The sequence below is a fragment of the Puma concolor genome, chromosome C1 (genome assembly GCF_028749965.1).
Source record: "Puma concolor isolate L17-30 chromosome C1, mPumCon1.1.hap2, whole genome shotgun sequence".
Lineage (NCBI taxonomy): Eukaryota > Metazoa > Chordata > Mammalia > Carnivora > Felidae > Puma > Puma concolor.
The window spans coordinates 194462102-194478521 of record NC_141674.1 but is presented as its reverse complement, the minus strand read 5'-3'; the positions used below and the strand labels follow the sequence as shown (position 1 = coordinate 194478521).

Here is a 16420-nt window from a genome sequence, read left to right as displayed (position 1 = left end):
AAGAAAAACGGTCAACTCCTATCCGTAAAGATTCCTAAGACCAATAAATTATTTAATTTAAAAACTAAAACAAAGCAAAAAAAGCTATTTCTACAGTCATCAAGGATTTAACTACTACTACTTCTCTATAGACCAGTAGACTTACAAACTGGTATAAGATATTTCAGAACATACTGCTTTCATTTGAAATAAAAAATGATGATCTTAGAAATTAGGATGTCAATTTCTTGAGTAAGAAATAGAGAAACAGATTATTTAGTAAGTTCTATACCCAATGTGGGGCTTGAACTCACAATCCTGAGATCAAGACTGCATGCTCTACCAACTGAGGCAGCAAGGTGCTTGGAACCTCTGATGATTCTTAGCAGTGATTTAATAAAACTCTTATTTGACACATGAATAAAAATGAGGCCCAGAGAGGTGAGTCCTACTCAAGATCACACAGCAAAACTATGCAGTTAGATCTAGAATCTAGCTTTCCTAACTCCTGATTTCACTATCTTTCCTTGTAACCTACCCTTGTTTCTCCTATCCCCAAATGCTGGAAGTGTTAAAGAGGTTATATTTTTTAAACTGAAAATAGTTGTTTTTATGCCATGACATTTGGGTCCAACTGGAAAAATAGAAGAGTTTATGGAGAACATTATCTATAATGAAAACAAAATTAACTACATTTTCACAATGCTCTGCAGTATCATACTTACTTTATCTGAGTTTATAAAATTTTTACCCTTTCAAAGAATTTACCACACCTATGAATTCTGAATTCTCTTACCTTGAACAACAACTTGGTTGCTGGGCACTAAGATCTGCTGTCCGTCAGTGGTCTGTGCGTACTGTAGAATGGTAGTGCCCGGCTGAGTGGCAGCTGCATTGGTCATGGTTAATGTTTGCAGGCCCTGTACCCCATCGGTACCATTGTTAGCCAGCTGTATTGCTCCTCCCTGGGTAATGGCAACTAAAACCCAATGGATTTTATGGTTATCAGTTTAATTAATGCCATATCAAACTTTTACAACACACTACATTCAGTAGAATAATGTGTAAGACCTGATCTAGGAGAAGTTATTATAGCAAATGACACGGCCAAGAAGGATTTGGTAGGATTTGGTAGACTCAAGTAACTTTCTGCTCAGGAGACCCATATCCTATTGCTAGAATATAAATGCACTCTATGAACCATATTGTAATTTATAGTAACACCTGTTAATAATTTTTAAAAAAATGAATGAAAAAATGTTAAATTCCTTTGTAAGTGGTTGGTTCAGAGGAGGTACCACTTTGTGATCCATATTTCCTTTATTCTAGTCTTAATTATGCAATATTTTAATTGTTTAATATTCGCTATCCCACTAGAAAGTAAATTTCTTGAAGGCAGAAAATGTGATTTTTCTTCTCTATTTTCACATGGTTAGCAAAGAAATGGGCAGTAATAGGCACCCAATAAATGGCTGTTTTAATACACAATTAATAAAGCAGTTCAGTAGCGCATTCTGTTCTCTAACTCAGTTAGCAATGCTTAAACTGTAACAAACGTCCACTCAGCGAAACTGATACATCCTGTGAGACTCATTTATCATAGAGTATCTCGCAAAGTTAAAAATTAGTGCTCAAGATCAATCATTTAGAAAAACTATTTAACTGCTATTTCTGTTACATATTCAAGCATCTCATACAGGATCCTTTGATTATTCACTAATTAACCACACTTGTCATTCACCTGTTATGAAGTAATCAACTTTGGCTCACACTAAAAGATATTTCACTTTATTAAAAAAAAATGAATTCACCTTCATACTACAGTAGATGGAAAAGTTAAGAGAAAGAGATAGGTTATTATTTTATTTGAACAAAGCAATCCTTTAGCTACCAGCATTAAGTTGGTGGTTGGATCCTCTCGAGATACTCTCCCTCTTAAAAGTTTTCCAGAAAGAGGACTAAAATCACAATATTACATATAAAATTGCATAATGGATTTTAACTGAATAAGTCAACATGTCTGACTTATGCATTTTACTTTTTTATTTTGTCTGTTAGAAGGGAGTTATTTGGGATCAATTATCTGCCAGCTCTAAGAAACTAATATGCTGAGTCATCTGTATGAGCAACATTGATTAACTACTGTTCAGTCAAGAAATAATAACAGTAAGTAGCTATGATTTGCTTTAGCAAATGATAAATGATACCTATTGGAAATTAAGATACTGGCATTTATAATCCATCTACTTTAGCTAAGTCTGTAAGTTTTACTTCTCTTAGGCAATTAAAAAAAAAGGAATATGTAAGAACTGTATTGAGATTAAAATGGCAGGTAACTTGAAAGAATCAGAAGGGGAACAATCAAACCACAATTTCTTCTTGGCTACATACCAATGAACTCAAGGTGGGAGAAAAGAAGTAGGAAACTAGGTATCAGCAGATCTGAGTTCTAGTCCAGGTTCCATCAGTACACTGTTATTTGAATCTGTCATCTCTTCTGTAAAAATATTCGGTTCTAGCCATACTAACTACAACTATAAAAATCAAATGAAGTCATATATATGAAAGTACTCTGAAAACAAAAGTCTGATCCTATCAGACATGTTTTTCTCTGTACTATTTATTTATATACTTGATTATTCCAAAAGGATTTGGGATGGCTTTCAATAAAACTAAATTCATTAAAACAAGAAGAAAAAGATAGAAGTCAAGTAACTGATGTGTCTCTACCACAGAGATTCTACCAGAAAATCTAGAGGAAGAATACAATTAAACATAAACTCAGCTGAGATTCTGAGTAAAGTGAACATGAGGAAAACATCATAGGTTATAGTTGTATTTAGTGAAACAAAAGATTCAAGTTCCAAATGATAGACACTTGTGTTTCTAACTTAGAACTCCTCAAAAAAGACTTTATTTTACTAGGAACAGTGAACAAAGTAATGGATAAAACTACTAACAGCATTAAATTAAAAAAAAAAAACAAAAAAACAATGTATGGAAGGAATACAAACTGGTGCAGCCATTGGGAAGGGAAATTGGGCAGGATGTGCTTTGATTCAACAATTGCACTCTTTTTAAAAAAATTTTTTTTAATGTTTATTTATTTTTGAGAGGGAGAGATAGCATAATATGGGGCTCAAACCGAGAGATCATGATCTGAGCCTAAGTTAGACACTTAACCGACTATGCCATCCAAGTGCCCCAACAATTCCACTCTTTGGATGCTATCCCACTGAGACCTTATCACATATATAAGAATGTTCATGTCTTACTGTTTAAAACAATAGAAATGTCCTAAATGTTTACCAATGTGTGTGTGTACGTATATGTGTGTGTGTGTGGGGGGGGCGGGGGATGTTTAAATAAAAGTTACATTTATATAGTGAAACACAATGTAGCTGTTGGAAGAAATTATATATATAGTACATAAGTAATGTAAGTCTCACTTGTATAAAAATACTGTACATGGTAACATATTTATGTATAAATAAAATGAAAAAGAATGGACAGATATATACCAAACTCTTACTACTGGGGAGAGATGAAAAGGATTAAGTTAAGAAACATATAAATGTTGTATATGTGTCAAGAACATAATGTTAAATCAATTCCATCAAGGAAATAGGTGTATACTCTAAGAGAATAATGGATAATGCAATAAAATTTTAAAAATCTCAAAGTATGAACTTTCTAAAACTAGCAATTTTCAGTTGCTGGGACAGAGTGGTATGCCAAATTAAACATCTACATTTCTGAATTTGCCTTCCCTATTTGAGATTCTATATGCCTTTTCTCTAAAGAGCATGCTTTCTAGTTCAAGTGAGATTCCCTGCACAACTGAATTACTAACAGGAGTGTGGTGTATCCCTCAGGTTTCTGTTGAAGTACAGAGAAAAGTAAATGTCATATATCAATGTCTCAGAACACACATCTTGAATACTTCAAATTATTTGGATATAAGGGTTACAAAACCCACATACATGTATATAGATGGTACCTGTTTGTCTCCACCAACAAAGAACTCAAGAAGGAAAAAAGGTGACTGAACTCCAGTAAGCACAGTGTGAACAAGAAGCTTAGTCAAAAAAATGCTTTCCTTCTACTCACTTTCAAAAGTTTCAGCTTCAGGACAGCTAAAAAGTCTGCTACTTAGGAATCTATTTTTAATACAGTTGGAATGCAAATTAGTTATGTAAACAAAGGCTGAACTATACAAAAACTATTAATTTGGGACTCAAACTTTTATACACATTCCTGACACAGACCACCCCTGGGCATTAGAAAATTAATGCAACAAGGGAGTGTCAATGAGTACATTTAATTTGCAATAAGGAAGAAAGGGGGGGAAACTACATAATGGCAAGCAATGGATTTTTTTCAACTTTATTTTGAGACAGAAACAACACGTGTGGTAGGGGTAGAGAGAGAGAATCCCAAGCAGACTCCGCACTGTGAGTGTGAAGCCCAATGCGGGGCTCAGACTCACAAACCGTGAGGTCATGACCTGAGCTGAAATCAGGAGTTGGACGCTTAACCGACTGAGCCACCCAGGTGCCCTTAGGAAGTACTGGATTTAATGAACACATCAAAATGAAGAAATCTACGTGTGAGGCACTTAAGGAGGCAAAAGATACTGGGAAAAGACAGAAAAACACACCATTCACACAAATGCCTCTGATCAAACAAAAGCAGAGCTCAAAAGTACTCTGTAACAGATTTGGGTGAAAGATAAGGAGAGAGACCTAAGTGTCAGATAGAGACATGACAGAAATGGAAACTTTGATAATTTTGCAAAAGAAATCTTTGCCTTCTCTGAGCCCAAAGGCCAACTGTGCTCTAATTTTGGCAGTCCTTATGTTTATGCTATCATAATTCACTATCTTACCTTTTACATTAAAAAGAATAATGATTTGAATGTGTTGGTAGACTATAACCAAGCCTGTCGACATCCACCACAAAACATTAAATACGATTTTAAAATGCTACTTTTAGAACGGAAAGTGAATAAAAATAAACCGTTTTTATCCTTAAACATAATCAGAGAATGGTTATCTTATCTGAAAAAGTATGTCCTCTATGACCATCATATATCACACGAGGACTACAATCTAGAGCTCCAAGCAGCGATTCAAAAAACTTTCAAGACTCTCCCAGTGTCTGCACAAAACAAAGGACCACCTAAAGGGCTAAAGTGCTTGAGTCATCCCAACAAAAACCCCGAAGAAAAGAAAATACTTCTGTTCCAGAAGTCTGCACAGTGAACAGTAAAGGAAGTGTAATTGATCACATCCAAGACTGAGGAAAGAGTTGGTACTTGCAGGATTCCTTTAAGGAGAATGCAGCCATTAGTGTTTTGGTCTCACTTTCCAAAGCAGAAATATCTTCTACTCACTGTACTGTCCGCTGCTCGTTTGGTAAATCGGAGTTGGCACCGTTACGGTGGTGATGGCAGGTGCTGAGGTCTCCTCTTCAGACTTCTCTTCTTCAATCCTTGGCACTCCTGGTGCATCTGAAGACAAGTCATTCAAAATTTTCCTAGAAAAAGAGAGAACTGTATTAACTAAAATAAAAATAACATTTACTGGCTAAATACAAATAACAGGAAAGGAAAATGAGTGGAAAGTTGCTAGTGCTTAGGACAGCAGTTTAAAATGTAAGAACAAGAATAAACCATAAACGGATGAGGAATCAATGTGTCAAAATGAAATCACACAAGGACTAGAAAAAACGATGAATTTCTCTTTAATTTGAATGTAAAGGGAAGCAATCATTCAAAATCTAGGTGTAAGCAGAGGTTAATAAACTTGATTACAGGGGCGCCTGGGTGGCGCAGTCGGTTAAGCGTCCAACTTCAGCCAGGTCACGATCTCGCGGTCCGTGAGTTCGAGCCCCGCATCAGGCTCTGGGCTGATGGCTCAGAGCCTGGAGCCTGTTTCCGACTCTGTGTCTCCCTCTCTCTCTGCCCCTCCCCCGTTCATGCTCTGTCTCTCTCTGTCCCAAAAATAAATAAAAAAAAAAAAACATTGAAAAAAAATTAAAAAAAAAAAAAAAGAAAAAAAAGAAAAAATAAATAAACTTGATTACAGAAAAAAAAACGCACAAAAAAACAAAACAAAATAACCTTTTGTAGGGCAAAGAACACCAAAACCAAAGTCAAAAGATGATCAACAACACTAAGAAAAAAATGTTTACATATATTACAGATGAAGGAGCAATAGCCCCAATATATAAAGAACTCTTAAAAATTTAGACAGGGTGCCTGGGTGGCTCAGTTGGTTGAGCGTCCGACTTTGGCTCAGGTCATGATCTCATGGTTCATGAGTTTGAGCCCTGCATCAGGCTCTCTGCTGTCAGCGTAGAGACTGCTTTGGATCCTCTGTTCCCCTCTCTCTCTGCCCACCTCACTCGCTCAAGCTCTCCTTCTCAAAAATAAACATTAAAAAAATTGAGGCCAAAAAAAAAAAAAAAAAAAAAAAGAATTAAAAACCTGACTTTAAATGTCTCAACTTTCAGATTGGTAAAAAGTAAAAAACCTGTGAGAAAACAGACACTCTCACTGGTGTGAGTATAAAATTGGCGTACAACCCTTATGGAATGAATGTGATGATGTAACAAAAGTATGTTTACACAGCAATCTTACTTGTAGGAACTTACCCTTAAGATATACTTCCTACAGTACAAAAATACATACACGTAAGGTTATTCATGGTAGCGCTGTTTGTAACTGCAAAATACTGAAGACTATCTATATGCCAACACGTTGGAGAGTGGCTGAATAAACTAGAGCTCATCCAGGTGAGGAGTAAAGCACATACGTTTTGTATATGAAAGAAAGTGAAATAACATGTTTGTTCTGCTATTCTAGAAAAAACTCAGAAAGGATAAACCAGATAGAGTTTCATGAAATTACTTAATCTACTGGGGATGGGTAAGAAAGAAGTAAAAAAAGAAAAAACTGGGACGGGGCACTTATAAGTGTGTGGATGTTTTTGTACAATTGTGACTTTTGGAACCATGTTCATGTTTTGCATATTAAAAAACAGTATCAACAAGAATGGAGGAAACATTCTAAAAAGGAATACAAATAAAAGCAAATTAACCTTATTGTTATTTCAAACGAGTAACATAATCACAGAGGAGGGGAAAAAACTCAACTCATGCAATTTTTGACATCTTAAATTTCTACGTTCCACCCAAACTCTGCACACACATTTTGAATAAGTACTGGTCTTTAGAGCAGCATTTTTCAAACTCAGGTCACAACCCGTATGTGGACCATGGAAATGGTTATGTATGTTGTAACCAACGTAAAACAAAAAACAACTGAACATCACACGTAATACGGTGCTGTATTATTTGCTTCAGATGCCTATATATGTGTGTACCTGTATATATATGCCTATGTGTATATGAATATGAATTTGAAATAATAGTATGTATACAGAGAGAAAACTATAAAGATTTTTTCTTATTGTGGATTGTAGTAAAAAAATAAAAGTTTCAAAGCTACTACTTTAGACCTGCATATAATATAAATCTACTTCTCTTTTGCCTGAAGCTAGTAATCATTCTTGTCTTCTCTTTCCAGTTTCTAATATTGTTGCTCCAGACCGTCTTGGTCATTCTTATGTCACAGAGATACAATTCACTTTCTCTTAAAGTAGATTCGAGATGTGGTCTGAGCAGTGGGATTAATTCCTTCCCTTAATCTAGACATTAGGTTTTTACCAATGTAGCCTTATGTTATATTGGCTTTTTTTGGCAACTGTATGTATCTGTTAATGATAATTAAATAACATAATTACGTTTCTAAAACAATTTTTTTTTTTTGAGAGACAGAGAGGGAGGGAGGGAGGGAGGGAGGAAAGGAAGCAGGGAGGAAGGGAGAGAGAGAGAGAGGACATGCTTGAGTGCAAGTGTGCACCAGGGAGGGGCAGAAGGAGAGGGAGAGAGAGAATCCTAAGCAGGCAGGGCTCCATCTTATGACCGTGAGATCATGACCTGACTGAGCCACCCAGGTGTCCTGAAAACAAATTCTTAATCTAGAATCTTGCACTTGAAGAACTGGTTTGGTTTTAAACTCAAGTTCAGAAATTCTGTAATTATCACCAACAACTGACAGTCTGTTTCCCCGGGCAGCTATGATCCTTCAAAGTACTTGTTCTCCCACCCATTAGGGTATTTCTCCCCTAACGTTCTGTCACTTGCAAAGGTGATGAGCTGGCTTTTCTGTTTTTCAGGTGAACTGCTGGTAAAAATACCAAACCAGCTGAGACCAAGTAGGAGTGCTATAAGAACTTCCTCTGAGTATAAATTGATCACTACAAAACTGGGTTGTTCTAAGAAAAACTTATCTTGAATTATCAACTAATCCCCATTTCTCCAATCTTACAAAAGCATATCATAAGGACTCTGTTAAAGATCTCATTGGAGTCAAGACATAAAAGCTAGGTTTCAAGAATTTACAAGCTTAAAACAAAATAACAGATACACAATGACTATAAGGAAAGATACAGTATTTCTCATGAATGTAGCCCCTTCTCTGCATGTGCGCATCTCAGGCATTGTTTATTTGATTACGAATTAAGGTGTTACTATTTAAGTGATCTTTGCTAGGATACAGGCTACAACAAAATATTTTCTTTCCACACAGAGCTCTTATTTTATAAGGTCTACAACTAGGATCTACAGAATTTATTTACAACTATTTGCCTGGAATTTATAGACAGAGAAGCCAAGTGGCTCGTCAACACCTGGTTGGATCCGCTTCAGGATCAAATGTGTTAAAATACTAACACGGGATGTATTTTGAAGTTCAAATCTAAAACTAGATGTATTTAGGAAAAAAAGAAATAAGCATAAATGTATACAACACATACTTGGTAATATAAAATTTCTTAAGATCTCAAAATCAGTTTATTGGTATTCATTTAGGATCCCTCATTTAATTGAGAAAAGGGCTAGCATAGGAGCCAAGTGGAAAAAAAAATTTAACCATTCACTGAAAAACAGAAATACCTTAGGCTAATAACAAGAAAGAATATTAGAAGTTTGAAATTTATTAAACTCTCAAGTAAGCTTACAAAGATTTATGGAATTGCTCTTCCTGGAGATATTGAGCATGGAGACAGTTTCTACATATAAAAAAATGGTTTGGGTCCATGATAGAGGCAAAGCAACCTCTATAGCTGAACACAGAAACTATAGTAAGGTGTCCCTAAAATTAGGGAATATCAGCAAAGTGTCACGCTGCAATAAGGATTACATTAATAAACAGTTATTTACTAAGTACCATGGCGTGAGAAATGGTCTGCAAATGTGATGCTAGGTAGATAAATAGTGTAGTGTGTCAGAACTGACAAACTAGAAGTGCTATAATCCTATCAAATATTCCAAACTTTTTAACATATAAAGCAGCAGCTGGCATGGTTTACAAAAACAGAAGCAAAAAAGAAAAAAAAAATTGTTTATCCAGGACTGTTCAGAGTAAAAAGTTCTCTTATTCTGTACGATAAACTTCAACTTGAGAAGTAACTCAAGATGAAGAGAAGTAACCTAGACGGTCCTGAATTGAGCAGCTAATTGGTCTTCCGACATCTTTTCATCTGCAACTACCTAAAGCTTCCTGACATCTTTGATTCTGAATCTTTTAACTATTAAGTTCCATACCTGTAGGAAGGCCTCCTTGAAAGAATTTCTCTTCGTTTTTGGGAATCAGTTACACTATCCACTGACTCCTGTGAATCTTCACTTTCTGCAATAGTTGAAATCTGAAAACAAAGAAGAACTTTATCTTGATAATAGAATTTAGTTCCCATAAAGTTTTTATGAACTTTAAGAAAAAATCAAATATAAAACGATGTACATAAACCTTGCACATGCTTCAGTAGAAAAAAATCAATTTTTATGGGAGACAACCACACCAATCACATTCTTCTCCCCTTTACTTATCCTATAGAAGTCAGTTAGTCCTAAGATTTTTTTGGTCAAAACCAAACTTTTGTGATATACAAATTCAGCTTCATCTCTTCCAGGACTTCATGTAACCAATCTTGAACGCATCAATATTACTGTCAGTTGTTTTCTTACAATTGTTAGAACAAAACTACCAAGTGAAATAAGACTTCTGACATGAAGAAAAGAATAAATGACTAAATATTTGGTCATAAGTCTATACAATGACATACAAGTATTATCCTTTACTGTTAAACACTTGTGACTATATTTATAACTGCACAAATAAGATTGGTGATCCCCCAGATGGTTGTTTCTAGCAACTCAGTCTATATATAGACCTTCAAAGTTTTTACTATGCAAAAACTCAAGGTAAAGAACTGTGTATTTCTGGAAAGTATCCCTGGACTGAAAAGTAATGAAGTTGAACAAAGATTTTACATGGGATAATAATAATGATAATGGTAACAGCAACTAGCATTTATTGAGAACTTACTATGTGCCAGGTACAATGGTAAAACACACAATGGTAAAGTATTATATTAATACTCACTAATACAATAACATCAGGTACTAGCTAAGTACAGTATTTAAACCCATTTCATAGATAGAAGAACTCAAGGTACAAAGAGGTTAAGTAACTCACCCAAGTCACAAAGCTAGGAAGTAGTGGAGCCACTGTTAATAGTTGGCATCTCAGTTTTAGACATCCTTACCAGCATCAAAATCCTGTTGGTTCCAATCTCAAACCAGTTTTGTCAGAAGCAGCAACCCAGAGGTGTTTTCAGACCACTCTCAGACTACAGTTCACTCGCCTAGTAGGTAAGCCTGTCTGTCAAGATGATATAGCCGAGCTTCTCTAGTCTGCTTCATTCAGCTTCCCTTCTCATCAGCAGGGGCCTCCTGCTCCTTCCTGAACTAGGTGTGCATGATGCTATCAGAGTGAGAATTCGGTTTAATGAAGGCAAAAGAGTCTGTGTGGCTCAGCTCCATGACAAAATTTAGGGCAATTGCAACAAGAAAAAACATATTCAGAGGAACCTGACAAATCCCACAGGTACTCTGTATGTGGTCTGGGCCTATGGGTTTTGGAGAGTGGGGGCTCATCTTGACAGGGCACTTTGTAATAGGCACTCACTCTCAAATGAAATTAGGTAAATGTAGTAATTTTTCACAAAATTTATCTACAATAAAGTAATGTGCCCCATCCAAACACTTTCAAATGTAAGAACTTTAAAGACCTACACATTAACAGGCAACACTTAATGAATCCAGAAATGACAGATAAAAAGCTGTGTCAGAGGCTGAATTTAGTCTGTGATTCTCTGCAGAGTAATAATGCTACAGTTACAGCACAGAGAACACTCCCACTATATCTGTAGCTGCTGTAACTAGCCCGCTCAGCATAGTCTCTGCACAGACCTTCTCAGATACACAGCAGATGAGGAGCTATGAAAAGACCTTAGCAGAGTGTCAGGATTTCCAGGAATAACAAGACTCAACTCAAAGTGGACAGTACTATCACAAGTGTTTACCTTCATTAATACTTCTCAGAACCTCAGTTCCTCTGTTCTTTCTGCCTCCTTTGCATGACCCTCATCCTTAAAACCTTCTTGTAAGGACAGATAGTGACTTAGGCATACTCTTCGAAGTTGAAAGTCATTAAAACAACAGTTTTAAAACATACTGTATAAACCACCCATAAGGGAAGTTGTGAAATGAAATAAATTAATGCTGCTTTTTAACATGTGACCTTTAATCCTAACACCCCCCCCCCAAACTCAGTGGTTCTATTGCTCTTAGCAGGAAAAAAGCCTCCCTTCCTCTGATCTGTAAGATTTTGTCAATTGAGTCAAAAGGAAATTAACTTATCACTATGTAGTGATTACAACCATTTTAATGTAAAGGGAGTTCAGAATTACTCAATAAAAATAATAACAACAAGTGTTAACATTTCGTCTTTGGGAATACTATCCAGGGAGAACTTAAGAGCTATGAAGTCAATTCCTACGGACTATCTACCAAAACAAACAAAAACAAAAACAAAAATCCCAAACACACATTGGATCCACATTTCTGAGACTAATACAAATCATGTCAAAACTCCTTTTTATAAGTAAAAACTATTAATTATAGTTTAATATATATTTAATAGGTTATTAAAAATAACCATATGAAAAATTATATTCCAAACTACCACTACCACATTCCAATGATAGAGACCCTTCCTCTGGCCCTTACCTCTTATCACCTCTCTTATTAGCCCTTTCCTCAGATCCTTATATAGGTCTTTAACCTTGGCCACTTAGAAGTTGAGACATTTTCAAAAAGTCAAACCACCATGTGTAGATGTAAAGTTTTAGATCTGTATTCCTCAACTTTCTTTTGTTTATTAAAAACTTGCACCTCCTATTAGTAAGAGGGGAAAATCTTCCTATTTTGAAGTTATTTGAAATTTTAAAATGAAACATACAGTGCCAAAACCAAATCAGATGCTTTTTCAAATAACTATTAAATTAAATTATTATTAAATGTAATTGAATATGCTTAAGAAATCATTTAATATTTCATAACAGTGACTCAAACATCTGATTCTAAGCTTGGGCTTTTTAAAACATGATTTAACATTTGCCATTGCTGAAAAAGAGGACTCATGAAAAAGTAAGTGCATTTTTGGCTGGGCTTACTAAATACTAAATCAGTTTTCATTTTCATCTATCAATTATACAAACTTTTGATGAGATTTACCTAGTATATTTTCATCTCCCTGGCTCTCAGTTATTGTATGCTAATAATAGGTGTTACAATGTTATATTTATTTTAACAAATAAGTGCAACAACTACTGAAACTCTAGAAGACACCTGAATAGTTTAGAGAATTCTATTTACAGGGTCTAAAAGTATATAGATGTTGAGTTTTTAGGTGACAAATTTATATTGTTTGCAGTTAAAAAAAAAAAAAAACTATGAATACATTTCCAAACTTCTTTCCAAATGGTCTCTCCATGGCACGACTTTCTTTCAAAAACGTCACTTTATCCCAGGATAGTTGAAAGGGATTTCTTTTTTTCAAAAATATGTTAGGTAATATATCCCTTGCAAATCCTTGCTTACCATCACCGAAAAGATCAGAAACTCTGGAACATTTGTCTCATAAAAAACAAACCAGCAATTCATCCTTATGTTAGATAACTCTTAAGTACTTTGCTGCATGAGAGCCACTGAATCCCTGTGTTGCACAAAAGGTTATTATTGTTCCCATCATATTATAAAGTATTGTGAAGATTTTATCACGTTTCATCTAACCACTCTCCCTCTTGCTCTATTGGAGCACATCTTTTTACTATTCCTTGATATGTAAAACATATTCTTACTCCTAAGCCTTCAGACTTGCTTTTACTATTTGCATGGTTTAGCATTCTGCACTGGCTTCTGGTTTCTGTTCACTGTGTTCCCTGACCACCCTACATAAAAGAGAACACCCTTCCCTCCGCATTATCTATCCCTTTCCCCTGCTTCAATCATCTTCCCAGCACTTATCCTCACCTGACATATTTTATTTTCTCATTGTCTCTCTTCGCTCAAATGTGATCTTCATGAGAATAGAGAAGTATTATTTGTTCACTGCTGTCTTTCATAGCACCTAAAACAGTGACTGGCACACAGCATGTGATCAATAAAAATTCAGTGAAAGAATGAATTTAATAATTTAAGGTAACATAATCCATAAATCCTGACATGTTTAAGCTGCAATGTATTAAAAATGCATTCAAAATTAACAAAGGGAAAGTGAAGATGCCACTGTTAACTTCTATCCATTTGCATAAATCCCATTATTTTGGGGGGATTCTGACATAATCTGTGAGACATGATAATATATATAAGGATAAAGGTAGGGCACTAATGTCAAGTCATAAATGAAACAGGAGTACAGCATAACTTCTAATATTTTTAGACTAAAAAATATAAAGATATGCTAATATCTAACTCTCACATCAAGAGAAATGTGTCTTGTAGATTTTGAAAATGCTGTTCTACACTACTCGTATTTTCCCATCTAGAAGTTTGAGGGACCATTTCTCTCCTTGTTTGAACATCTCTTCTGATGTACACTACTTCCTAATTACTAATATACTAATCACAGCTAACCAGCTGAAATGGCCATTAAAGTCTAATATATTCTCCCTGGTTATTTTCCTTTAAAGAAAAAAAATAAAAAATTTAAAGAAGTAAAAAAAAAAAAGTTTGTGTCTCTCTATTCGTAGAATTCAGGCTTTCAATTATAAGCATAGCCCACCTCAACGGAAAAATGTGCTCTTGAAAAGATGAATAAGTATTTCTATAAAGTTAATAGCCATACAACCCTCAGATCCAAATTATTACTGTCACAAAAATTAAAATTAAAAATATAATCAATAATTAAATATCACATATTATGACCAAAAATTATAATTTTAACAAATTTGGTAATTTTGGTGTATTCTTTATAACACACCAAACTCTTATTACAAGTGAAAAAGAAAAAGTGATGAATCTATGTCTTCTGACTAGCAGGTCAGGTTCTTTCTACTGTTATCAAGAAGAAAACATGAGTGGGGAATTAGTAATGGCAAAGTATAGAAAATAGTAAGGTAGCATTCAATGAAATAAAAACTGAGACAAAAGATAGGAGACTACTGTTCAGTAGTGCGATTCCACAGAAATACCAAATACTTCGATTGTCACTGGGACAACACTGTCTCCATCTTGTTAACAAGTTCGGTCCCCAGTGTCTTTCATTATGGAAATTCATATACCTTGATTTTTTTTTTTTAAGTTTATTTATTTATTTTGAGAGAGAGAGAGAGTGAGAGAGCACGTGAGAGTGGGGGAAGGGGCAGAGAGAGGGAGTGAGAACATCCTAAACAGGCTCTGCGCTGTCAGCGTGAGCCTGATGCAGGGCTCAATCTTAACAACTGTGAGATCATGACCTGAGCCGAAATTATTAAGAGTCAGATGCTTAACCGACTGAGCCACCCAGGCGCCCCTCCCTTGATGTTTTCACATGAAAACATTTTTTCCCCCCACATAAGTGTCCAAGCAAACCAAAAGCACCAGAACAGAATGAAGTAGAGGTAGGGAACAGTGGCTAAATGACTTAATAGTATAATATGGCTGACTGGATCTAGTATGTCCTTTGAGGACATTAACAGAACGCTTCCAGAGCAGAGGAGGCACTTCTCCCTCTACAAATATCAGTCTGGCTACCATACTCAAGGAAAACACAACAGCTCTCCTCCACAGGAAGATAGCAAGGATGGTCAGGAGCAATCAGAGATATACCATATAATAAATGGCTGAAGGAAAACAGACATTTGTTTAGTCTGGGCATTTTTGTAAAGTAGGAAGGGTGTGGGAGATAAGGGAGAGGGAGTGGTCTAACAGAAAAGGAATTAAATTTGCTTAACTAGTTTCTGAGGATGGAACTGGGACCACTAAATAGAAGTTTTAGAAAGGTTTATTCTGGTTCACTACAGGAAGAACAGTTTAGCAATGACCCCTATTTATAAACTGTTTAACTCAGGAGACACAGCTTCCTTTCTCAAAGTAATGCTGGACTACCATTTGGAGGAGAGAAGAAAGGATACACAGGGAAATTAAGCAACACACTAAGGGCTGCGCAGGTTAACAAGTTTGGCCTAGACCTAGAAGATCTCTAAAATCTTTATGCAAACCTTAAACTGCATGTTTATAGAAGGAAAAAGACATAAAGAATAATTTCTCACCTTCCTTTCTAAAAATAGTTCTCTCCAAATCTAGGACCTAGGACTCACCTGAGTTCCGGAGAAAAGTCTTTTTAAGTCCTTACAGGAAGACTGTGAAGCAAAAAATATGAAATGGGAGGCTGGGGTTATGGCCTACTTGAATGAACGTTCAAGTCTTTTTTTTTCTTTCAATAAGCTCACTGCAAAGATGTATACTGCTCTAGGTTCCAGTTCAGCAGTCACCTGCGGAGCTCTAGGTGCCTTTATTCCCCATGGATTCAATCCAAAGGAACAAGGTCTCTAAAGAATTAGGTAACGTGCATAGTGTAATCCCTGACCCTTAAGGTGATCTTTCTGAATATATAATTATTTCAAAGTTATATACTCCAACTTACATGCCTAGACCTAGCTGGTTTTACAATGCTTTAAATGATCTCAAAATTCAGGTAATAGCTTAGGTAAGGTTATTAATTTTGACAAGGGTTTAGTTTTTTCCAATGGCACATTTAGAAAATAATTACTAAGTTATTATTTTTGTATCTTAATTTTCCTGAACTAAGGTATATCAGGTTAGTCTTTCCCAAACATTTCCACTTTATCCCACGTAGTTAATGATTTCCCCAATCAATTCTTTTTCCTCCATATCTTAAGAAAAAGTCTTTTAATTAGGTCTGTTCTTGTGTATATATATATGTTCCTATACGTAAGGTGACTATACAGACGCAGCATATTCCTTACTG

General features: G+C 35.4%; 1 protein-coding gene across 5 annotated transcripts in view; it reads right to left on the bottom strand.

Annotated features, from left to right (window-relative positions):
- CREB1 (cAMP responsive element binding protein 1) overlaps positions 1-16420 on the bottom strand; it is a 61259-nt gene that overhangs the window by 21258 nt on the left and 23581 nt on the right. For 4 of the 5 annotated variants that reach the window (XR_015255478.1, XM_086719454.1, XM_086719453.1 and 1 more), the window contains 4 exons: positions 15750-15791; positions 9652-9752; positions 5375-5517; positions 776-958 (listed from right to left, as the gene is read on the bottom strand). Coding sequence is in view for 4 of the 5 variants with exons in the window: in XM_086719454.1 (XP_086575580.1) it covers positions 776-958; positions 5375-5517; positions 9652-9752; positions 15750-15791 (469 nt within the window). In the remaining variant the exon portion in view is untranslated. The remainder of the gene's footprint in view (positions 1-775; positions 959-5374; positions 5518-9651; positions 9753-15749; positions 15792-16420) is intronic. The other variant, XM_025912304.2, reaches the window with a different exon arrangement.